Source organism: Pseudochaenichthys georgianus, chromosome 5 (genome assembly GCF_902827115.2).
Source record: "Pseudochaenichthys georgianus chromosome 5, fPseGeo1.2, whole genome shotgun sequence".
Taxonomy (NCBI): Eukaryota; Metazoa; Chordata; class Actinopteri; order Perciformes; family Channichthyidae; genus Pseudochaenichthys; species Pseudochaenichthys georgianus.
Genome location: NC_047507.1, coordinates 16740504 through 16764182, shown reverse-complemented (window position 1 = coordinate 16764182; position 23679 = coordinate 16740504). Strand labels below are relative to the sequence as shown.

Below are 23679 nucleotides of genomic sequence, written 5' to 3'. Positions count from 1 at the left end.
TATTAAGTATTAAATCCACATGATGATCCACAGTGGGAGCTGTTTGTGTGTACCTCCTGCTGCTTCTTCCCACCCCTTCAAAATCCTTCCTATTTCTCCACCCACAAAAACTTTGCTGGCTGTTTCCATAACACATTTGAGTCTGAAAAACTTCAGATCACACTGCATCAGAGTCGAGATCGCCCAGGTCGGTTTGAAGTCTGACGTCCCAATTCAGAAGCCACATCTTGGACTCATCTCAGGTACTAACATCCATCATATTCTCTCCTTAATGATTGTTGGTGGCACTATTTGGTGTCTTGATTTAAGTCACATCTTTGCATTTTTATCAAGAAAGGTTGTGAACCAACCACTATTTTTCTTTTATATCTTCTAGGATGCAAATCAAGAGAATCAGGATGCTGTTTGGCTTCTGTGTATTGTCTGTTGGGTTTTTCCTGGACTTGGGAGTGTGCACTGCAGGTAAGGAACTTTATTTATTTTTTACCACTGGTTTTACTTAGGCAGAAATAATTATAATTAAATATTTAACACGGCTTGTAAGATAAAAACAAATACGTTTTTAACCTTGAACCATGTTGAAATTGACTAAATGGGCTTTTGGTTATACAAGTTGGCTGGATTGACAACATTGGAAAACTTAGGTTTGTCCCTTTTCACCAATATTTCAAAGTTTGACCCGGTCACTGTATTTTGTTATTCAGTGTGATGACAGCTTTCTTTTTATCCCCTGCCAAATTCCTCATGTTTTCACTGCTGGATTTGGTAGAAATTTCTCAGGCTTGAGGAGACATAAATACATAAACAGCCAGCTCGGATCAATATCAAAGTGTAGCAACACATCCTGTCCAACTCTTCTTGAAAAACAGAAAGGGAAGCGAGCCAGTTGTCACTCTCACAAAAAACGGTAATAAATTAACTCTATGGAGCAAACAAAGGCCTTGTGTTTCTGAGTGGCCAAAACGTCTTGAAGAGCTTGTATACGTGTCATCTTTTGAAAAGGAGGATCTGATGGTTGTCAGGATCACCCTGTGGCGATGGATCCCCGAGGCCTTGGCCTGAATCGAGGGCTTTTGATACTCTTTGACTTCCGTCCCATCTCACAGTGCCATGGCATTGAGAGTCTTTGAATTAAAACAATGCTCTAAACAGATTGTGGTGTTCAAACCGTTTTCAAAAGAGGAGAGAGGCCAGATTTCTAGGATACCGGAAAACAGTTGTGACAAGAAGGTCAAAACATGGTCACCCAATGTTAATCTCAGACATCTCTGCATGTTACAGTCAAGTCTAAAGATGGCCAATGCACAAAAGAGACCTCTGATCTTTCCATATTTAGCTGTGATCAACCTTTCCAGATAACAATATGTATCTACAGTATTTATTCCAATGGTTCCCATGCTCGCATATGACCCCCTTAAATTGGAACAGCATGTAATTGTTACCCCATCAGAGTTTGAAATTCAATCAAAGGGTCACTTTTTTCATCTTGATTTAAAGGATGCCTGAAGAAATACTTTTTTCTTTCTTATCCCTTTACTCATCTTGTGACTCCTCAGATTATATGTTGAGAACCAATGGGTTTATTCCCCCTCATATCTTGTCTCATTTCCAAGCTTTCATAGAAAAGATTAACATGCTTATGTGGAAGACTTTTTGTACTGACATGTTTCTTACTTTTCACCCTCAACACCAGTGCAATCAGAGCTGAGAATTACAACCATAAAGGTATTTTTATTTTAACCTCCATGAAATGTAAACTATTTAAGATGCAACACGTCACTGATTGTCTTTCGATGTATTTTATTTTATAGCAAGAGCCATATGCAGTGTCCAAAGGCTCACAACTGGAAGGCTTTTGCATGGACCTGCTCTCTGAAGTAGCCAAGAAACTGGGCCTCAAGTACAAGGTGCACCTGGTGAAGGATTCTGCATACGGCAGACAGGATGAGAGCGGGAACTGGAATGGGATGATTGGAGAGGTGGTGAGAGGGGTGAGTGCATGCATCAACACTGACATTTGGAAAGGTCAAAGGGCAGCCATGCTCTCTGCTGGATTTAGAATGATTTAGAATGCTGGTGTCTGTGACTCACAACGGATACATTCAAAATCAGTGAATTTGTGAACTTTATCAGCAGGGTTGCTGGTGCATTAAAGTCTCTTAAGCAGTTTCTATAAATTAACAGTAAGTATTTATGCGTTCTCTACAGGAGGCGGACCTCGCTATTGCTCCGCTGACACTCACTGCAGCCCGGGAGAAAGTGGTGGGGATGACCAAACCATTCATGCAGACAGGAATCAGCATCCTTCTGAGGAAGGATATCTCAGAGGGACCGGGCCTCTTTGATTTCCTGTCTCCCTTTACAGCCAAGACTTGGGTCGGCATACTCATCGCCTACCTCGGGACCGCTGCTTGCATCTTTTTAGCTGCCAGGTTAGTGATTCAAATATAATCTATTAAAACAGTGATATTAATGATTTATTAGTGGATTTGTATCGATGTGATGTGGATTTGAATATCTTGTCTGTGGATATTTTCACATTTCTGCTGGCAGTGGAATTCCTTTGAGTGCGATCGAATTAATAAGTAATGTTTTTATGCAAATGCAGACTCAGCCCATGTGAGTGGAGTCAGCCTCAGAGTGAGAAGAACAGATTCAGCCTCCTCCACAGCCTGTGGTACACAGCTGGAGCTCTGACTCTACAAGGTGACACATTGTATTGTACAATTGTATCCCCCCAAATTGAGATGGACAACAATATATGTACTTATTGTTTGTGTTCTATAAAATGATCTCCCTCCTTGCTTTCAAATGTTTTTGTCAGGTGCTGGCCCTCACCCCAAAGCTCTTTCAGGACGTGTCATCTGCTGCAGCTGGTGGTTATTCACCATCGTCCTCCTGGCATGTTATTTCTCTAACCTCAGCTCCACTAAGACCTCTGAATCCACTCACCTCACAGTGAAAGGGTTTGAAGACTTGGCCAATCAGGACACGATCGAGTATGGCTGTCTGGGTGGCTCCTCCACCCTTGCCTTCTTCGAGGTAGACTACAGACATTGGATTATTTATGAATCCCCTGTTTCTCTGCTGTTTCTCTTATTCAGTTTTTTCATTCATGCAGAATTCAAACAATCCAGTGTACCGCAGAATCTTTGAACACATGGAGAAAACCAAGAGTTTTGTCTCGTCTTTGGACGAAGGGGTCTGGCGTGCAAGAGAAGGAAACTTTGCCTTTATTGGAGAGTCTGTTTCTTTGGACTTGGCAGTAGCACGTCACTGTGAGCTAGTCAGAGTTCATGAAGTGGTTGGAATGAGAGGATACAGCATTGCTGCCAGCCTTGGTGAGCTTAAGCATATTATAAAACTAATAGAAAATGACATTTGAAAGAATTAATAATTAAAATTGTATAATTAACAATAAACCTATACATTTCCTCAAGGCTCACCCATCATAAAGAACCTCAGTGTGGCAATCCTACAGCTGAGCGAGGAAGGGGAGCTGGCTTACCTGCGGAGCAAGTGGTGGGCCAGCAGCTGCATCGCAGACAAGGCCAAGTCGTCAGCTGTGCAGCCACACAGCCTCAAGGGGATGTTTCTGATTCTTTCCCTGGGCCTGGGTCTGGGAGCACTGCTGGCTGTCCTGGAGCTCACCTCCAAGAGCCGCAGAAGTGCAGCTGAGCAGAGGGTGAGTGCAAGTGCATTCAAATCACATTACTTCCGTTAGGCGGAAGAAAAAAAAACATCCACCAACAAAACTTCCTAACCTTTCAGAAACTATACCAAACAGCCTTGTTCTTTGCTCAGCAGTGTGTACTTAAATGTATCCAAAAGGGGGTTTGAACGGTTTCATAAGCCTGTAGGTCTGCAGCGTTAACTTAACCATTTGAAAACAACACATATGTTACAGATACAAGCATTAACCAATTGGTTTTCATATCAGCACAACAAGAAAATGCAGACTCTCATTTGTCTGAATAAATCTATCTCATCTAAAAAACGATTGACATTAAATTAAAACATATTGATGAATTATTTGTTTACCTATTGTTTGTTTATTTGTCGATCCTACAGAAATCCTGCTGCACCATGCTGACTGAAGAACTGACTCTGCGCTTGAGGACAAATAATGCGAACAAACCCCAAGAAAATGTTGTCATAGATAAAGAAAAAGCATAAAAAACATGAACATAGTTTTATTCTTAGGAAATCTGACAATAGTTACTTTTAGTTTTGATAGCTGAGCATTTTCTTAAACATTTGACAGAAGTGTTAACTTAAATGTAGGTCTTGAACTCCCTTGCTTGAATATATATCAGATTCATCAGAAGAAAAATAATATTTTACATCGGCATATCAAATAACAGGACTCACATTTTATTAAAATAAGCAATTTATTGATTTTAAAATAGTACTACTAACATTTCAATAAAAAAGCAGATGGATTTTATATGATAAAAACAATCAGTGATCACTGTTAACAATAAGACTAACAAATATTGCTAGTGTGCTTAGTTTACTGTTACTTTTATATAAGTGCGTTATGCTGTTTTGTACAGTTGGCAATGGCGTCAGATGATTCAACAATGTATTTAAAAAAACAATTTCATGCATACAAACTGTGTTAATTGTAAACATTACAGCGGGCCTATAACAATAAAAAAATATATCTAATTGTGTACATTTCGTGGTATTCTCCTACTGATCTATAAAGAAAATCTCAATTATTTCTTCGAACAACCGTTTGTGGTTGTATTGTTACTCTCTTCATCGTCTTCGGAAGGACCAGTCAAATCTCAGCTTGTTCTAACGTAAAGGGAAAAAAAGAAATGCATGATTAATACTGTCAACCAAATTTGTATCTGCAATTCTTTTGATTTACTTTCTATGACCATAGAGTGTATATATAGACTATGACACATCATTTCTGACTCACCATTTAGAAACATTGGGGATTTACAGCCAATCTCCCTCATCTTCTGGTCAAAAAGGGCCTTCATCTCCCTCTGCAGGGTGCCTTCACGTGACTCTGCCCCAGCTGGCACACAGGACGGAAGAAACTCCAGGCTGTCTGTGCTGCCGCCACTGCCGCTGGATGTGCTGTCAGACAGGAGGAGGCCGTTGGGGATTGGCCTCACCTGGCTGCTGGAGCTGCTGTTGTTATGTGCTCCTTGGGTCTGCCAGGGGACAGCAGGCCTGCGGGTTACCATAGGTGTCTGAGGAGATGTAGTTGATTTTCGAGGGCAACTGCGTGAGCGGGCCTTTGTTCGTATTGGTGTAAACTGTCTAGGTGTGGCTGGAGCCTCTAAAGTCCGTCTCATCCTGGCAGGGGACGGTGGAGCAATGAGTGGAGAGGATTTTTCTTCGGGCTGAAGCAGATGCTGTTGCATGTGTCTAGGCAGAAGCTGAGGCCGAGGCAGAGAGAGTGTATCAGGCTGACTTTGAGTGTCTGTTGGTTGCTTAGGTTTAATAGCAATGAACTTGTCTGGGTCTGGTCCTGTTGGTAATTCCTCGAACTGTTCAGGATGCTTTGGCTCAAGCCTCTGAACTGTCTCCTGCTCAGCACAGTGTGACTCTGGCGGTTCAGCAAGTTCATTCTCCCACTCTTCTTGAATTGAGTTTTGGCTGTCAGGAACCTCGCAGGAAGCCTGGGGTGAGGTCTCAAGGTCAAAGCTATCCTCTTTTGCACAGGGAGCAGCCCCCGTGTAGTAGGAGTCAGTGGAGGACACCCGGCTGAAGATTCCCCTCCTTGTCCCCGATGGTTCATGAATTTTAACTCGGTGCGCCCGCCTCAATGGCTCACTCATGGCCCCTTTTAGGATTGCAGTCTTGGCTGTTGGGCCTTGGAACAGAGGAAATATTTCTCCATTCCTGCTGTCCTGGGAAATGGTATCCAGATCCTTGCGGAAGAACAGACCACGTCCGTCTTCTGATGACTGGACAGAGGAGTCTAGAGAAGGCTGCTTTTGAGGACCCTTCATATGCTTCTGAGCTGCTTTTTGGATGTGTTTTCTGGCCGCATGCACCGCATTTCCAGGTTTCATCTGTGTCATAAAGGACACCAAAGGTTTAAAGACAGTGTTGTCAGATAAAGATGACAATTGATTTGACTTAATTAAGATAACCTTACCTTTAATGACATGTCATTGACAGCGACATGAACAAAGATGGATGACTCCGCCATCCCCTCCAGGTTCACATGCCGATAACCTGCACATTACATTTTTTACGTTACGCCACATTTATTTTATTGGAATGGTTAATTTACTTTATTGCAGCGTGGTATTGTTTGTCGCATCGCAAAAGTCTGCATATCAGATATCCCATCAAGTAATCTACCTGGCATCAAGCTTCTGAGAGCAACAGTTCTCTGTCCGATGAATTCTCGTCCAAGAGGATTATGATCCCACACATGGAAACGCACCAGAGCGATCTGCGGCATTTTGACGTTATAGACAAGGGTCTCCTCCCACATTGGATTGAAACCTGAATGACAGTTAAACAGTTGTCACACAAATAGAAAAACTATTGGGACGATGGTTGTTTATGAAATAATGAGATAAGACTTACCATTATCATCCACCACCTTGGTCTGCTGCTTGGAGCAATCCACATTTATACCAACTATCTCAACCTCAACATAGGGATCAATAATCTGCAAGAGGAGAAACATGAGTAAAAGAGCATTTTAGTGATGAGAAATATATTTTTTAATGGTTTGTCCAATTGTCTTAATAGATATTCTTAAAAGAGCAGCATGTTCACCTCTCCTCTGTCCCCAAACATTGAGTCTTTGGGTTTAGGAATCTGCTGTCCGCTGATGATCTTCAGCACTAACTGAATCTTTCTGGTTCCTTGTAGGGGACTTTCTAACATGGGGTTAAAGGCACCTGAGAAAAAAAGAAAACTCAATTAACTACCCCACAAAGACAGTTGTCTTTCACTTTAGGCAATCTGTATATGCACATACCTTTACACATGACCTTTGGCCTTAGAATATATCCACAGTTCCCATTGCTTGAGAACTTGGCTCGGTTCAGATCAAGCATCCGGCCCTCTGTTTGATAATTCAGTGCAACTAAAATAAAATACATGAAAACAAATGAAAAACTGCTGCAGGACTTAATACAACCTCTCACTGTAACTTTAAAGTAGGCATCATTGCAGTCTCTGTGACCGTCTTACCCATATGGCATCCTGCGTTCCAGTACAGTTGTGGGTTGAAGTTGCTTGAGTCCACTCTGTAGTTGGACGGGTAGACTCTTATAAGTTGGCGTTGGTTGAAGCGGACCAACTCGGCTGCTTTCAGCTGTAAGATCTGGTTCATAACAGTCTCGTTGAGGGATGATACCTGCCAACTGTTTTCAAATGCTAGCAGATAGAATAAACACAACATCAAACATTCATTGCTTGAATATTTTATTGACTGTAAGATTTGTATGTATGTTTTGATGTTCACATTTTTTAAGACCCTTTACCTTGTGTTTCTATGTCATGCACACGGACTGATTTTGTGTACTTGACCAGGTCCGACAGATGTCGGGACAACCTCATTGTTTTCCTCTTCCTGAAAGTAGAGATATAGACATACAGTAAGTATAACTCACAATATTAAGAAAAGGAAATGACTAAAAGTGCTTAATTCTATGACCAGTCTTACTTGGGATGGTAAACTATTTGTGCCTTCTCCTTGCTGTGGTCTGACTCGCCACCAGGTATTGTCTTGTTTTTCACTCGTAACCTTTTTTTCCTCTGAAAAAATAAACTTTATTTGCAGTATCTGTAGTAACTGGGAAATTGTAGAATGGGCCATTTTCAAAAGCGTTTAGAGAATAAGCAAGCGGCTGACCTTTCGTTTGAAGCTCGCTATGATCGATTTGTCAAATCGTCTTTTCTTTTTTCTTTGATCGGTAGGGTTAACGATACTACCGTCCTAAAACAGTCAAACATAATACATTATTTTACCAATCAAGAAAGTCTGTCTGTCTGTCTGTCTGTCGTTGTGTGTTTCTGTGTTTTTGTCTGTCTGTCTGTCTGTCTATCCGTCTGTCTGTCTGTCTGTCTGTCTGTCTGTCTGTCTGTCTATCTATCCGTCTGTCCGTCTGTCTGTCTGTCATCCATCCATCCATCAATCCATCTTTGCCTGTGAATTATCATCATCATCATCGTCATCTTCTTCCTCCTCCTCTTCCTCATCACCAGTGTCTTCATCCGACACATCACCCTCCTCTGCACTAGGATCTAGGTTTGCTGGTAGCTTTTTACCCTGGAAAACATAAATGAATTAATGAATATTACCAGTCAGTTTTGTTTGTGTGCTTTGTTTAATACTCCTGAGCAGTATTTGGCTGCAGATGTTGCAAAAACAACTTACCTTGACCAAAACCTTCCCTTTAAGAATCTCAGGGGAAGGCAGCCTCTTGGATTCATGAACGTTGACACCGGACAGATCCAGTTTGTCCTGCAGCACCTCCTTCAGATACTCAGCCATCTTTTTTTGCTGAGGCACAGTGCAGTGGTTCTCTATGGACAAGATCACTGGGTACCTGGAGGGGCGAGGTGATGACACCTGAACCAACATGAAAGATGCTGTTTATTGTGAAAGATTGCAAAGATCAGTACCCCACTTACGGTGATTTTGTGAAGGCATATTTGTTAATTGTCTCAATGACTTCTTTAAATGGAATCTTGGATGTCAAAGTGTAGCCGTGATGAATAATGGGCTCCCCGTCAGGCCCGTCCCAGCAGTCCACTGCAAAGGGAGAAATAAATAAGAGAAGAAGAAATAATGAAGGATGAGTGAGTCACATTGTCTGTAATGTCCTAAAATAACAGTGAAGAGAGCTGCAGTTCTGTTTTTAGGCTCTTACCCTCCACACAGCGACAGCCTGCCTGCAGAACATAGGCGTACATTTCCACTCGAGACTGAGAGAGCAGCTGGTCTCCTGTCAGGTACGTGTTGTGTGAAGTGGCAATGAAGTAGTTGGTCAGCGGCTGCGTCATATCCTGGTTCACCTGATTGTGCTCAGGGTTGAAGATATCACCTGCCGGACTCCTCATGAAGTTAGTAAAACCTAAAGAAAGGGAGATTCAGTGCAGGTGTATTATTTGTTTGTTCATTGCATTTCAGGTTTAATTGACAAATGTGAAATTACTGATGCATTGTTATATAGTTGTAATAAACAATTTACCCATACCATCAATACCCAGCACTGTTCGCTGCAGGTTCTCAGGACATGGCTCAAATTGGGTTACTATGTCAACTAGATACTCTTTAGGCAAACCTCGCATCTGCAAATAAAACATCAGGAAATGTTATTTTTGGCTTACCTCATCTGACATTTTACACATATGTTAAATACATGCTTTGTGAAGTAGGAAATGTTCTATAATAGTTCATTTGAGTTATTATGTATCAATCCTTACAAATAATATTTTGTTTGCCATGTTTGGCTTTTTATATATTATTTTGGAACTAAACATTTGTATCCAACAATGAACACTACAATACGGAATGTAACTTCACACCAAAAATACATTGAATGGCTTTAGAGGAAAACCATGAATGTGTAAGTGTCAAGTAGAGTTGAACAACTTTACATGATAACACAAATGTTGTTGGTATACCTTCTGTTCGTTTTCCAGAAAGCGTGCAAGGTCGTGAAGATCCAGGACTTCTTTCTGATTGCTGTAGGAGATCATTATCAGGTAGAGGTCTCTGCGAGTGGAAATCATCTTGTAAAACGCACAGAATTCTTCAAAGCCCAGAGAGCCCTGGTTCTCGTCTGTGTCTGCTTCCTACAGATAACGACAACAAGTATTTTATGAGCAAGAAATAACTCACATTTTGTGATTTCAGATAACAACCCTGCCAAAGAAAACATGTACCACTGTAGACCCATCTGAAGGATATATGTATCTCTCTCTCCATCAAACATGATGGAGCTCTTTCACAGAGATTATCATCATTATCAGGAGGAGAGGACAGAGAGCTACTGAACTAAAGCAATACTGCAGTAAAACTAAAGCCATCTGTTCAGCGGAGGCCATATGGCTTTCCTGTGGCACTCTCTTGCAATTTCATGCCAAAATACTGTAATTACATATTTGTTTGCTGGTTTTATCACCATCCTTGTATCTTACCGCGTCTATAAAATCATGTGAAGATCACACAAGAATAGGCTTCTTAGGGAAACATCAAAAACCTTCTACCACTTTACTTTCCGGTTTTACTTTCTGTAGCCAGTTTGTACATTCAGAAAGTGTGTCTGCCCATAAAAAGAGTACATCAAAAAATAATTGCTTTACGGTCCTGTCTTGCAGATGCTGTCTGGGTTTAAGTTATGTTTGAAAGCATTTTCTGTTGGATGCAATTTATTTGCCATCCACAAACCTATTTTTTTATTTTATACTTCGGTTCAGACTGAAATATCTAAACAGGTATCAGATGGATTTACACTACATTATGTACAGACATCTATAGTATCTGTAGTCTGTAGTCATCTGTAGTGTAGCCATGTAGCCACAATTGAAAACAATCTATATTTCCAGTTATGCAATATGCATTCTGAAGATATAAAAGTAGGCTACAGAGGTCGCTTTGACTTTGGGTCATGCTCAGTAGATATATGTAACGTAAGTTTGCATAATCAACCTTTGTCTTACTTGAAACATCTGCCTGACTTTCTCCTTGGGTAAATTCACATTGAGTTTGTGGAGCAGCTGGTGAACCTCTCCAATGCTCAAGGTGCCATCTCCGTTTTTGTCGGCCTCAGAGAAAGTCTGCTGTAACCATGTGAGGATGCACTTAAGGAGAACATAACAAAGCCATGATCATGAATCAGTTTATGTCTGCTGTTCTTCTACAAGTGGCTATGTTTACCTCTATGATAGCCTAGACAAGTAGTGATGTATTTGTAATAATTAATCATTTAAAAACTAAACATGTGCATGAGAAACTGGAAAAAGGATATTGATCACGGGTGCGTTGCCTCCTCGTAAAACTGTCCTCATCACTGATGCCAGCCATGAGGTATTTGAGCCCGGTGATCCAGGTGCGGGCCTCCTCTGCGTTGTTGGAGACCAAGTCCAGGGACTTCACTCGCTCCCCGTAGTAAATACTAAAGCAGTAGTTTGGGTCGAAACGGTTGTCTGCGTAGCGCCTGAACATCTCTGACTTTTTCCCCTCACATACTTCATGGATGGAATCGATAGTTACTGAAACAGACGATAAAATAAATGTCTTGGGGGTCAATCAACTAAACATCAACATCTCTGAGCTTCCTGGTAAAACTACAAGAAACTGGTTGCTAAGAACATCATCATAACCAAAGAAAAACATAGGCGAAATATGCTAAAACAGAAGTTTAGAGAAGAACATAAGTTTTCACGCCATGTGATACACTTTCAATAATTGTATCTATATGTCTAAATCCAAACACCAAACCCACTCAAGACAGCCAGCTGTACTGTATGTTCAGCTCCGCCAAAATAAATATTGAAACTCAGTTTGTTCATGACTCACTTTTAGCCTTGTCATGTTTCCTGGAGGGCCTCCACCGGATGCAGGACTTGTGTTCATCTAGGTAAAAGAATCGGACAAGTCCTTTCTTCTTCCCCTTCATTTTGGTCATCTGAGTGCCGATCTGCATTGTGCACATACACCTCTCCACTACAAGGACGCACATGGAGACACATTATGTATCGTCTATTAGTTGAGCTTGACTGAAATCCACACGGATCATCACATTCAATCAGTAATACTATGATAAAATGTATTATTGAAACATTTTGCTGAGAGAATTATTGTGATTGAGGCTTCATAACAAACAAGGTAGCAGTGGAGACAAGCAGAGGTGTACCATCAAGCACTTGTTCATGAGATTATAGGCTGCGTCATACAGGGATTTAAGTACAGTTGCAAGAGAAAGTATGTGAACCCTTTGGATTCTCCACACATAGCGTTGTGTGTTCCTTCCAAACAACTCAACTTTGGTTTCATCTGTCCACAGAATATGTTGCCAGTAGTGCTGTGGAACATCCAGGTGCTCTTTTGCAAACTTCAAACGTGCAGCAATGTTTTTTCTGGACAGCAGTGGCTTCCTCCGTGGTGTCCTCCCATGAACTCCATTCTTGTTCAGTGTTTTACGTATCGTAGATTCGTCAACAGAGATGTTAGCATGTGCCAGAGATGTCTTTAAGTCTCTAGCTGACACTCGAGGATTCTTCTTCACCTCATTGAGCATTCTGCGCTGTGCTCTTGCAGTCATCTTTACAGGACGGTCACTCCTAGGGAAAGTAGCAACAGTGCTGAACTTTCTCCATTTATAGACACTTTGTCTTACCGTGGACTGATGAACATCAAGGCTTTCAGAGATACTTTTGGAACCCTTTCCAGCTTTATGCAAGTCAACAATTCTTAATCGTAGGTCTTCTGAGAGCTCTTTTGTGCGAGGCATGGTTCACATCTGGCAATGCTTCTTGAGAATAGCAAATTCAAAACTGGTGTGTATTTTTTATAGGGCATGGCAGCTTTAACCAACACCTCCAATCTCGTCTCATTGATTGGACTCCAGGTTGGCTGACTCCGGACTCCAATTAGCTCTTGAAGAAGTCTTTAGCCTAGGGGTTCACATACTTTTTCCACCCTGCACTGTGAATGTTTACATGGTGTGTTCAATAAAAACATGAAAACATATAATTGTTTGTGTGGTATTAGTTTAAGCAGACTGTGTTTGTCTATTGTTGTGACTTAGATGAAGATCAGAACACATTTTATGACCAACTTATGCAGAAATCCAGGTAATTCCAAAGGGTTCACATACTTTTTCTTGCAACTGTAGCTATGTGTTCATGATAAAAGGGAAAATAAGGGAAAAGATCCACCACCGTAAAATTATCTTTGCCAACAAAAACAAATCTATTAAGACCCTCACTGTGAATCAAAGTATGTTATACTAACTACAGCTGATATTTCTTGGAACTTTTTAATGCTAGGGGTACAAAGTGCATCTACTGAAATAACATCTCAGATCAAGCAATTAATTATCCTGTAATGCTCAGGCCAATGGGAAAGTGGGGTGTTTGTTTTGTGTGCTGAGAGCCTTTGTTTGTAATCTGAAGCTCAGATGCATGTGACGCAAACTGCTACTTCAGTTAGGCTAATCCCAAAGGATTGTCTACCGTCCATATGCTCACAGGCTTCCCTGGCCTACTCTGTTATGTTGAGACATGCACTCATTTAAAGGAAAATTGTATTGAAATATCAGGGTTAAAGTTCAAAATGTTTAAAATATCAAATATTGTGTAAACAAAATATTTTAAAATGCTACTTAACAACCTTTTTCTGCAGTATTTTTGTGTTTGAAGATTCATGAGTAATTTGCAAGTCTTACCCATCTGACCCAGTCTCCATGTTGGCTGTGCCACCACACTGCCACCAATCCAGAAAAACTCCTCCGCCAGTCTGGAGATGGACGCTTTCTGCCAGAGTTTCGAAGAGGTCATTATGGACTGGTTGGATGAGTTCAAGGCAATCGAAGCCTTTCTTGCCTGATAAGAGGAGCCCTTACTAAGCGAGGGGGACATAACTCCTGATGTCAGAGACCCCAAAGACTGAAAGGTGCTCTTCTTGGGTGACAGAGGCGAGCGTGGTGGGGTGCCACTCGGCCCTGGAGACAGAAGAGCCATCGCTGGGGTGCTGTTCATCCCTGAGCTGTACATTTGAGTCCAACTCTCCTGTCCCATTAACTCACCTCACTCTGCTGGACTCCTCAGGGAAGTTTGTTTATAGCACAGCTTCTCTCACGCAGAATATCCATGTCTTCCTGTTTAAATCTTCCCATATTGGATCAGGGAACAATATTCCCATCCTGAAGGTTCATTCCTCGTCATGAAATGACCATTGATCCGGTGTAGCAGCCATATGTTCTTCTGTGTCTATTTTTTGCAGTCAGAGGAGGTTCGCAGAGAAAGAGTCTGCAACATGTGCCAGTGACTAAATCTTCCTCAAGCTGTAATCCTGGAGTAGGCTAAGGCTTGTGCGTTGCTTTCATGCAGGGATTTTCACGCAACCAGTAAGTCTCTGAAGAAAGAGAGTGGGGCAGAAAGACTGGTAATATCCATTTAACTACAACAATGGCAGTCCTTATCATTAAATAGTAAAGCAATTGAATTTGATTCAATAGGTGGTTTTCAGGATATACAAAATAATGATTTAGGGATATTTTCACACTGGTGCATTTGATTTAACAAGCACTAAATTATCCATCCTTCAATTGTGTGCAATGATCCCCCCTAGAGGAAATGTGTGACATACAATACAAGGTATAAAAAGACACGCACATTTTTTATTTCAAGCTTTTTGCTGTACAAACTCATCGTGAAAATTAGCTAAATAAATCAGGCAAAAGTATGACATGCTTGAAATTATTTTTTAATGCCGTAATTTCAGGATAACAAAAACTAGTTTTCTCTTGTAATAACTGATAAAACCGGATTTTACTTAGGGACCATCAATAAATTACCAATTGGAAGATACAAGATCAATGTTATTTTTAATAACTCCATTCTAACCTGCACATATCAGGGAACATTATACAATAAATGTGTGATATGTGGCACGCCTTTTTCTTACTTATGTGCTATTGATTTATTTATAAAGATATTTCAAAAGAAGATTTACATTACATTTCATTTAAGATAATTTCAGTGTTTTAATAGCTTTCATGTCATGTGAAACAGTAACTTAAAATAGTGACCAGATATTATTATTCAATTGACAAGGAAGACTCAACTCAATGTATTGCGTTTAAGTGATTCCTCTATTTCATACAAACGTTGTAAATATTACAAAAATGATGCTGTTTCTTTTTTTCTTGGCCAGTTTAGCCTTTATTGAAGAGTGACAGTGTTGAAAGGGAGAGACAGAGGGCAGGACATGCGTAAATGGTGCCAGGTTGGACTTGAACCTGTGTCCTCCGCACGGAAACTGAGTCCCAATACTTGGGCCGCCAGCTGGTGACCCAAATCATGCTGTTTTTTATGGAAAGTCTTTTTCTTCAATAGCTTTCATATCATATATATCATATTAGTACGATGCATCTCTTTTTATTGTATTTAAGTCTGTCTTCTGGTTTATATGAAGATATTCATGAACAAATTCAGGAGTGATCTGGTAAAGAGAGGGCCGGGATGTGAGCTAACCATCCTCTGACTTGAGACGATCTGTGAAACTGAGGAAACAGGCTGGAGTGATTTCTGTCAATTACCCAACCTTAACCTTTCTTAACCCGCTGAATGTCTGTAATACATTTCGGCGTTCCAAGTTGCGAGACACAAACATGCACTGTAACACAGTTTCCATCGCAGGCACAATAACAAAAACACTTCTCAGAACGATTTAGGATTGATTTAGATTTTAATGGGTATTATACAAGTTTTCCAAAGGAAAAGAAAACATTTAAACAAGAGGCAAGTGAAACCCCACATCCAAACCAAAACTACAACAGCATCAGCTAACAAAATGGATATTGCTATTACACTGTACCCAACAAATACTGAGCAAGGGTATCATAAGTAATGATAAGACATAAAAGTGTTTCTTGTCTAAAATACACGAGAGCACCTATGGATGAAACCGATAGAAAGTGTCGCTTCTGGTCTATCTGTCGAGGGAGCTGGAGGTGCAGAGATTTCAAATCCATTTTTCAGTTTTTGGTCTGTAGTAATATATACTCTATAATTCATCAAATAATAAAGATCTTTTCAAATAAACAAAATCAAGGGACAAATTATAATAATCTGTTGCTGTGTCAAACCTAGAAAAACTACTGATAGGTTTATGACCTTTGATGGTTTCCTTCTCCTCGTTCAAACCAACAGGTCCATTCATTCTGCTGAATGCCTTGTGATCGCAATGATGCTCAGGGATACAACAACACAATTGCAGTTTTAAAAATCCAAATATAGTCTCTTTTTGGTTTCAAGTAAGAGCAAAAAATAATATTCATAATCAATTTAAGTCTGGAGCAAGCAAACATACCGACAAATATCTTATTTACAATATCATTGTATTTACATCAGAGGAAACTGAGGGAAAGTGTATTTGAATTCAAAGTTTCTTAACTCGTGTTTAAAAATGTAACAGGGAGTACAATGCTCAATGCAAGGTTCTTTTCTTTAAAAAGTGCAATTCCTTTTCTTAAAGTAAAAAAATATATATCCATATTTTCGTATAATATGTAGAAATGTTGTTCATATAAACAGCATTTGTTGATTTAAGAGCCCTAAAACCAGTGACTAAAAATGAATGCTTTCTGTTGATAGGCAGCAAATTATTATTATAGAATATAAATTATTTTACAATACTCAATAGAAAATCAGAAGTACCGCATGTCAACGAAAACAGATGTCTCTTGAAGTCTTTTTCTTTCTTTTAGGAGGGCATTTGTTGACCTATCTGCACTAAGGTGGGCAAGAATATTTGCTATTTATCACATGGTTTGGTTGCAAAAACTGGAAAACAACGCTCAAACAACAAATAAAGTTGCATTATAATATTAAAAAGTAACACTTCCATAAAATATCTAAGCATAAAACAGTGGTGGACCTGAAGGCAGCCCACGTAACCTCCAATACTTCAGGTTTATAAAATACAAAAGGTAGACAAGCCGGTATACATGCGTACATGTTTGTATATGGATGTTTTTTCTTGCCTGTGGAATAACAGTGCTGCGCAAGCATTATTTCTTAAAAAGTACATCCTCTACACAGTTATAAAAAGCAAGCCGATATTAAAAGTAAATAGTGGTAAACTGGTGTCTCTTGTTTCCAGTGGTCTGCAATGACACCTTTGAGTGTACCAATATTTTGTGGCACCAAGAGTTTCATCATCCACTCAACATGTTTCTTCCCTTCATATTCAAGTAGTGTTATGTGGCTATATTTGCACATCATAGAATAGCTTATACCAAAATAAAATCCTTGGACAGCGTTATGTGTCTCTGACGTCACTGGAGAGATGTGGTCATCACTGAAGAAGTCTTTCTTAATTTCACGCTCTACAACATGCTCAGACATCATGCTACTTTCCAGTTCATTTCATAAAATTCATATATTGTCATAATAATATTGATTTGTATCATACCATATTATATATGACTGATTTTTCCTCTCCAAAACGTTGCAGTTTGTTGAGTTCTCTTTGCCCTAACAGGAGGTGCAACAAAGTCCTTTACCATGCTCCTTTGTTATTGAGTCTCTTTCTCCAGTTTTGAATGTGCAACTTTAAGATCCGTTGGTGGGTTGTGTGGTCTGTCTGTGTGCGTCTGTGTTTGCGTCCATGGGCTCTGCAGGAGGGCTGCTGTCGGCCTGCAGGGCCTGCTGGGTTTGCAGGTCTTTAACAACACTCTCCAGGTTCTGCCGAGCTTCTCTCTCCTGCTGAAGCTCTCGTCTCAGCTGCTCACGGTCAGCTTCTGCCTGCTGGAGCTGCACATGCAACTCTTCAATCTGCACAAAACAACAGGTGGCAGTCAGTATACAAATGAAGCAAAGGGATACAATAAAATCACAAATCAACAGAGTATATACAGGTGGTTGTGTTGATTATGTTGCAGACATCTCACCTGAGTGGAGTACTTGACCCGGAGACGTTCAGCCTCGCAGCCTTTGTCACACACTCGCAGCTGTCTCTCCCTCTCCAGCTCTCTTTTCAGCCGCCCACTAGACTCCTCCGCGTCCCTCATCTTCCTCTCCCAATCCACGCGAAGGCGTTCGATCTCCTTTCGCAGGTTTCGCTTGGCTTCGATGGCCTCACGAAGACGGCCTTTCTTTGCCACCCTCACAAACTCCAATTCCTGGTAACAAAGAAATCAGAATCATTTCATGTTTAAAACACAGAGATGAATCTCATTCCTGCCACATAGTATTTCACAGGAACAGGATGTCATACCTGCTGAAGGCTTCGTTTCGCTTGCAAAGCAACTGCCAGCTTCTCCTCCTGCTTCACTCTTATCTTGATAATCTCCTGCAGGAGTTTTTCCCGGGCCTCTTTGCTGTCTGTGCCTCCGTACAGCATCTGTCTCAGGGTGTCCATCTCTGGACAAACCATCTCCGACTGCCAGCTGGGTGCGTCCTGAGGTGGAGGGACGCTCTGAGGGGTCAGAGTCTGAGACACACTGCTGCAGGCTGATGCGGGAGAAGCCAGGGAGGAAGCTGGCACTGGACCTAAGAGAAACATAGTTTTACATTAATAAGAAGACCATACCAAGAATATGGTTGTGTTTACTATTTTCACACTTCATTGCAAACTTGATGTGTTAATGTGTTTCAAGTCGACTCAATGTGTGGATACATAACTTTGTATTCATGTATTTTAATTGTAATTTCGACTTTTTAAGGTAAAAGTACCTCCTGGCATAAAAGGTGGAAAGTACTAGCTACTTAGTTATTAGCTAGATCTCAGTTTTAAAACATGGAAAAGTAGAATGTTGGGGTTTGTTTTTTTGGCTAATAACAGCAACATTAGCATGCAACTTGTATTTTCCCTGTATTTCTTCTACTAAACACCAGGGGGCGGAGTTGTACAGGAATCACCCTGACCTCCTGTCCAGTGGGGCTCACTGTGTAAAACCAGTTGTAACTGTAAAACCTGTGTATAATATCAACTGTATACATCTTGTCATTTGTCAAGTTTTCTGTTTCTTCTGATTATTCCAACTCACGGTCATCACAGTTGTCCACATCGATCTCTCCGTCTGTGTCCATGTCCTCCGGTTGGTTGGCAGGACTGCAGGGAGGCGGTTTTACTTCAGGTTGTGCGTCTCCATTATGCATCTCCTGTGGTGGCCTGGAAATGACTGCTGACCCCCTGCTAGGAGTGTGGCTGTCCCTGGGATTGACTGGAGGGGCCAGGGGAGCCGCTGTCAAAGTCTCTTGAGTCTTTGAGTAGGACCTGTGTAGACAATGAAGATCAATATAAAGATTTCCATGGTTGTAAGTCTGATATTAACAATTATATTGTCTCTTTAAAAGTAAAACTACCACAGCTTTCATCAGATGACTCACCTATCCACCTCCTTCTTAGTGGCCGGCTTTTCTTTTTCTCCTGCTTTCGGAGACCAGGGGCGGAAAGCGGAGGGCCTCTGTTTCATTTGGACCTGTTTCAGATCCTGCAACAACAAACCAAACAACAAACTTGAATAAACTCACAATAAACTACAACTAGAACATAAAGTAATCTGTGGTGAATACACTCAAAGGCCCCTTTTCATTTAACTAGGCTGAATGTTGAGAGGCCATACATAGGTGATAATGTGATGATTCAAAAAGACAACGGCTTATAAGTCCCCCCTTTGACCTTTGCGGCAAATCCGGTTTTCACACTAGCAATGTGCGCATACAAACCTTGTGTGCAGACTTTGACAGCGATTGTAGCCAGTCGGGTTTCCTGTCTTTGTCAGCTGACGGAGATTGTAATTTGTCAAATTTGGACCTCTTGGCTGAGGCCGGGCTTGGAGACTGGGGAGAGGAAAGAGATTAGACGGTTAATCATTGTGATCCTTACAGAGATAAAGTGCACATATTACATCATGGAGTACAGTGGATATTTCAGGAGCCCACGACTTCTAAAAATGCTACTGTATGACTGTTAATGGCATTATTCATAGGCAGCACACAGATTTGTCAGAACATGGAGTGACTTTTTACAGCCAAGAGCAGAGCCTCACAGAAAGCAAGAAAATCCAACCAACAGAGAACAAGTCACAGAGAGACAAGGGGGATAGAAGATGTGTCTGTGTAAGCGTTCAGTCTTGAGCTTGGCATGTCTACATGATCGTGTGTGAGAGTGAGAGTGTGTGTGTGTGTGTGTGTGTGTGTGTGTGTGTGTGTGTGTGTGTGTGTGTGTGTGTGTGTGTGTGTGTGTGTGTGTGTGTGTGTGTGTGTGTGTGTGTGTGTGTGTGTGTGTGTGTGTGTGTGTGTGTGTGTGTGTGTGTGTGTGTGTGTGTGTGGGAGTGGGAGCAGGGCTTTGAGCTGAGCAGACACTCAAGCTGGTCTGGCTGGCAGCCAGTAGGGCTACATTGCTCCCTGCCAGGCAGAAGAGGCGCCATCAGGTGGAGCAGATCGACTGCCCGAACCACAGAAATATTGCAATATAGAAACAGAGGGAGACAGAGAGGGAGACAAATTAAAGTAATTGCACTCAGATCTGACAGACGATTGAGTTGAAGTGTTCAGAGAGAGTTCAGGGAGGGCCGCAGAGGCATGAAATGTTCCAGCGAAACTACGCTTAGAAAACCCGGGGAGGGAAGCATCTGCCTTGTTAAGTGCTACAAAATACAGAATCTCCAGAGACCCTGATTGTATATATTGTAGGGTCTGTGTGTGTGTGGCAAGCTGCAGCCCCGTGTTGAGATAGCTTCTCCTCAGCTCTCAGGTCTGCACTTGTCAGACAGAGGATATGTTTACCTATACAGGCGCGGAGGCCAGCACAGACCTGCCTGCTGCTCTCTTACTCACTACTATGACATTCTGCCTCCAGGAATGGCAAACACTCCCATCTCCTCGTCTGCCTGTGCGATTCAAGACAAATGATTACTCTGTCTACATTCAAAATCCTCAATGGAAAACACTCCTGCAGGGTTGCGAGTAGTTGTGAAACCTTTATCGCTGCTCCACTGTAATCACCTCAAGATGGAAATTAATGACAAACCTCATTTAGCATTAAGCGAGAAGCCCGGCCGGTAATGATTCACGTCTCACAGCTTTGCTACACAATGCCAGCCGCTGCATGAGTGTGTGTGTGTGTGTGTGTGTGTGTGTGTGTGTGTGTGTGTGTGTGTGTGTGTGTGTGTGTGTGTGTGTGTGTGTGTGTGTGTGTGTGTGTGTGTGTTTGTGTGTGTGTGCAGGCAGGCAGCTATGAGAATGAGTGGGAGTTGGGGCGCGTGGGGAGGTGGGTGGTTGGCGGGTGTTGACATGCATACAGTATGTGTGTGTGGGACTGTGTGTGTCTGGTACAGTGTGTTCAAGGGTGGAGGTATATACTGTATATACCTGAACTACAGATAGCCAAATTGTCTGTAGCGCTGCAACAAAATAAGTAAAAGAGTTTCTACAAGAGTTTTATTATATATATATATAAATCTGAAATGAAAAAATGAAATCTGAAATGTATTATCTTAGTTAAACGGATAAAACAAGCACTTTGCCTTGAGATCTAGGAAATAGTGATCAATTGGTTTCACTTTTGTCTGGTAATTTAAACAAATTCTAAAAATCACTGCTCTTCATGTCATAATCCTAGATCAAATAAAATAAAACTTCATATACTTAAAAAAAAAATTGAATTCATATTAGCTTCCAAAAAAGTGGTCGCTAGTCTCCGAGTGTTGACATATAAACACTTTAGAATCCAAATGTGTCAATTAAACAAGAGAAGAAAATATAAAGCAAAATATAACAACAATTCTAATAATAATATAAATAAGTTCTACCAATTTTTTTTTTACAGTTTTAGTTTCTCGTCCGAACATATTGACTGCTTTTAAAAGCCTTATGTTAAAGTAAACTGTTACCAAAAAAAAAAATCCACAATCTGATGACTGATCTCTTTTTTCTAGTTTTACTTCATACAGGTGTTTGTTTCATGACATACACATGACATGTTTGTCTGGACACTCCCCTCTAGTCTCCTTGTCTCACAAATCTGTCTTCCAGTCTAACCTGTAACCACACACAAACACACACACACGCACGCACGCACGCACGCACGCACGCACGCACGCACGCACGCACACACACACACACACACACACACACACACACACACACACACACACACACACACACACACACACACACACACACACCAACACGTTCTCACTCCCATCCCGTCGCTATATTATGTACAGGGTACCCCTTGACCGTCAGGCTTCTACGGGCAGGGCGTCCAATAGACCTTCATAGACCACGTGATCAACAACAATGGCCGACCTTCGTGTTATTCTCGGTGGAAAATGCCTATTTTAAGGTTCATTTGGCCATTAAAATGCGTTTTGATGTCATTTTATGCGATTAATATGAGTTGTTATTTCTGATTATTTGTGCACTAGATGTACATGATGTTTAGTTTGCTAGTTATGACGAAGATTACTTCATGAATGTGTACACATTCATGGTTGCTAGGTGGTTGCTATGGACGCTGCAACAGCTCCCAGACCACGTGATCAACAACAATGGCCGACCTTCGTGTTATTTTCGGTGGAAAATGCCTATTTTACACATTCATGGTTGCTAATGTTTTTTTGGTGGAAATGTGTTTTTTCACAGCAAAGTCACCGTCTTTACTTGGACTTATTGGGAGAATCTAAAGGCAAGAACATCCCAAATATTAATTTAGGTCTTTATTTTAGAGACCTTTAGTGTTGCCATCTGTGAGGAAAATAAATGGGGCTCAGAGCCTCAGGATACTGAAATCTGTATTTTTTAAATCTTTTTTTCCTTCTAATTTGTTATTCTTTTCAAAATAACACACTGTTATAACACACAATTATCCTTGCTTTTATTTATTGGTTTAATTCCATAATCTCGGGCTTTTTTGGCGTCCGTCAGGAACTGAGGCCCATTCCCAAACCGCCCCCTACACCCTACCCCTACACCCTACCCCTCCGTTTGCGCGTTCACGCGGAGGGTCCGCCATATTGAGGGCTGTTCCAAAGCAACAAGTGTGGAGGGGGAGTGGGCTATCAAGCCCTCAAACAGCGAGTCTGCAGCAGTGCTGACTTGAGACCGGTCTCTACCTGACCGGAGTCACGCTGTTTACAAGTAGTTCCAGCAAACATCCACAGATAAATTGCGATGTTAACAACCTCATGATAACCTCATATGTTTTTAACTTAGGATCGTACCTGTGTTTAGTCTAGAAAAAGGTAAATGTGTGCATTTTATTATAAAGTTGTGTATATTTACAGACCGTTGCAAAAACTAAGAAGCTTATAAACATCAGGTTTAAAACTAAAAGAGCTTTGAAACTCAATGAAAGATGTTTGGAGTTTTATTTGAGTTATTAAATTAAACTTTTTGTCTAAGAGATGCTGATTTGAAACCGTTGTTACATACAGTTACGGCATTTCCTGTTTCTGCCGGAGAGAGGGGAGGCCGTCCCAAAGCTTGCTGCTGTATTTACTCCCTCCATCTGACAGGAGGGAGCCTCGTTGAGCTGCGAGTGTGGCTACAGACGGAGTTCACTCCATCACGGAGGGGTAGGGTCGAGGGAGTGGTTTGGGATTGGGCCTGAATTTCAAAATAAAAATAACCGGAAACAGACGTAGGCCTATAAGGGACATTTCGAGCATCATTGCGATTGTCAACATTTTTTTGTTTAGGATGGCCGAAGACACTACACTACCCATAATCCCCAGCTATCGTTTAGGACTACAGTCCCCGTGATTAATCTTCAAGGTCTGGGATTGGATGTTGGAGTGGCAGTGCGCCAAGATTACGCCGAGCGTCAAACAGCTGTTTGAAATGGAACGAAACCGCGCCAGACTATCCAAAACTGGAATCTAACGCCCCCCCCAGAACTACACACTACACTATTGTGTTTCGCAAAATGTTCTATGGGACGTCTCTACTGAACGTTTTCGTTTTTCCCATAATTAGAAGTTGCCAGTATTAAACACATTG

The 23679-nt window shown here is 41.2% G+C and overlaps 3 protein-coding genes across 3 annotated transcripts in view; 1 reads left to right on the top strand and 2 right to left on the bottom strand.

Moving 5' to 3' along the window:
* The first annotated feature begins 128 nt into the window (after positions 1 to 128).
* Positions 129 to 4671, top strand: LOC117446135 (glutamate receptor U1). The gene is made up of 10 exons (XM_034082144.2): positions 129 to 242; positions 377 to 462; positions 1694 to 1725; positions 1812 to 1991; positions 2209 to 2432; positions 2609 to 2706; positions 2825 to 3042; positions 3122 to 3341; positions 3441 to 3685; positions 4072 to 4671. The coding sequence occupies exons 2-10, from the start codon at positions 378 to 380 to the stop codon at positions 4174 to 4176; spliced, it is 1407 nt and encodes a 468-aa protein (XP_033938035.1). The 5' UTR covers positions 129 to 242; position 377; the 3' UTR covers positions 4177 to 4671.
* A 643-nt stretch (positions 4672 to 5314) lies between these two features.
* On the bottom strand, positions 5315 to 13686 carry plch2b (phospholipase C, eta 2b). The gene is made up of 21 exons (XM_071203296.1): positions 13392 to 13686; positions 11522 to 11668; positions 10971 to 11214; positions 10663 to 10792; positions 9625 to 9795; positions 9195 to 9288; positions 8868 to 9071; positions 8629 to 8749; positions 8372 to 8543; positions 8141 to 8263; positions 7847 to 7930; positions 7658 to 7749; positions 7476 to 7564; positions 7183 to 7368; positions 6968 to 7075; positions 6763 to 6887; positions 6568 to 6652; positions 6337 to 6483; positions 6128 to 6207; positions 5438 to 6041; positions 5315 to 5319 (listed from the first exon to the last, which is right to left on the bottom strand). The coding sequence occupies exons 1-21, from the start codon at positions 13684 to 13686 to the stop codon at positions 5315 to 5317; spliced, it is 3306 nt and encodes a 1101-aa protein (XP_071059397.1).
* Positions 13687 to 15408: 1722 nt separating this feature from the next.
* The window catches only part of skib (v-ski avian sarcoma viral oncogene homolog b), a 38855-nt gene continuing 30584 nt past the window's right edge, over positions 15409 to 23679 (bottom strand). Inside the window, exons 2-7 of the mRNA XM_034084036.2 lie at positions 19402 to 19515; positions 19063 to 19166; positions 18720 to 18949; positions 17948 to 18222; positions 17622 to 17852; positions 15409 to 17505 (exon numbers count right to left, since the gene is read on the bottom strand). Coding sequence (XP_033939927.1) covers positions 17284 to 17505; positions 17622 to 17852; positions 17948 to 18222; positions 18720 to 18949; positions 19063 to 19166; positions 19402 to 19515 — 1176 coding nt within the window. The 3' untranslated portion in view covers positions 15409 to 17283. The remainder of the gene's footprint in view (positions 17506 to 17621; positions 17853 to 17947; positions 18223 to 18719; positions 18950 to 19062; positions 19167 to 19401; positions 19516 to 23679) is intronic.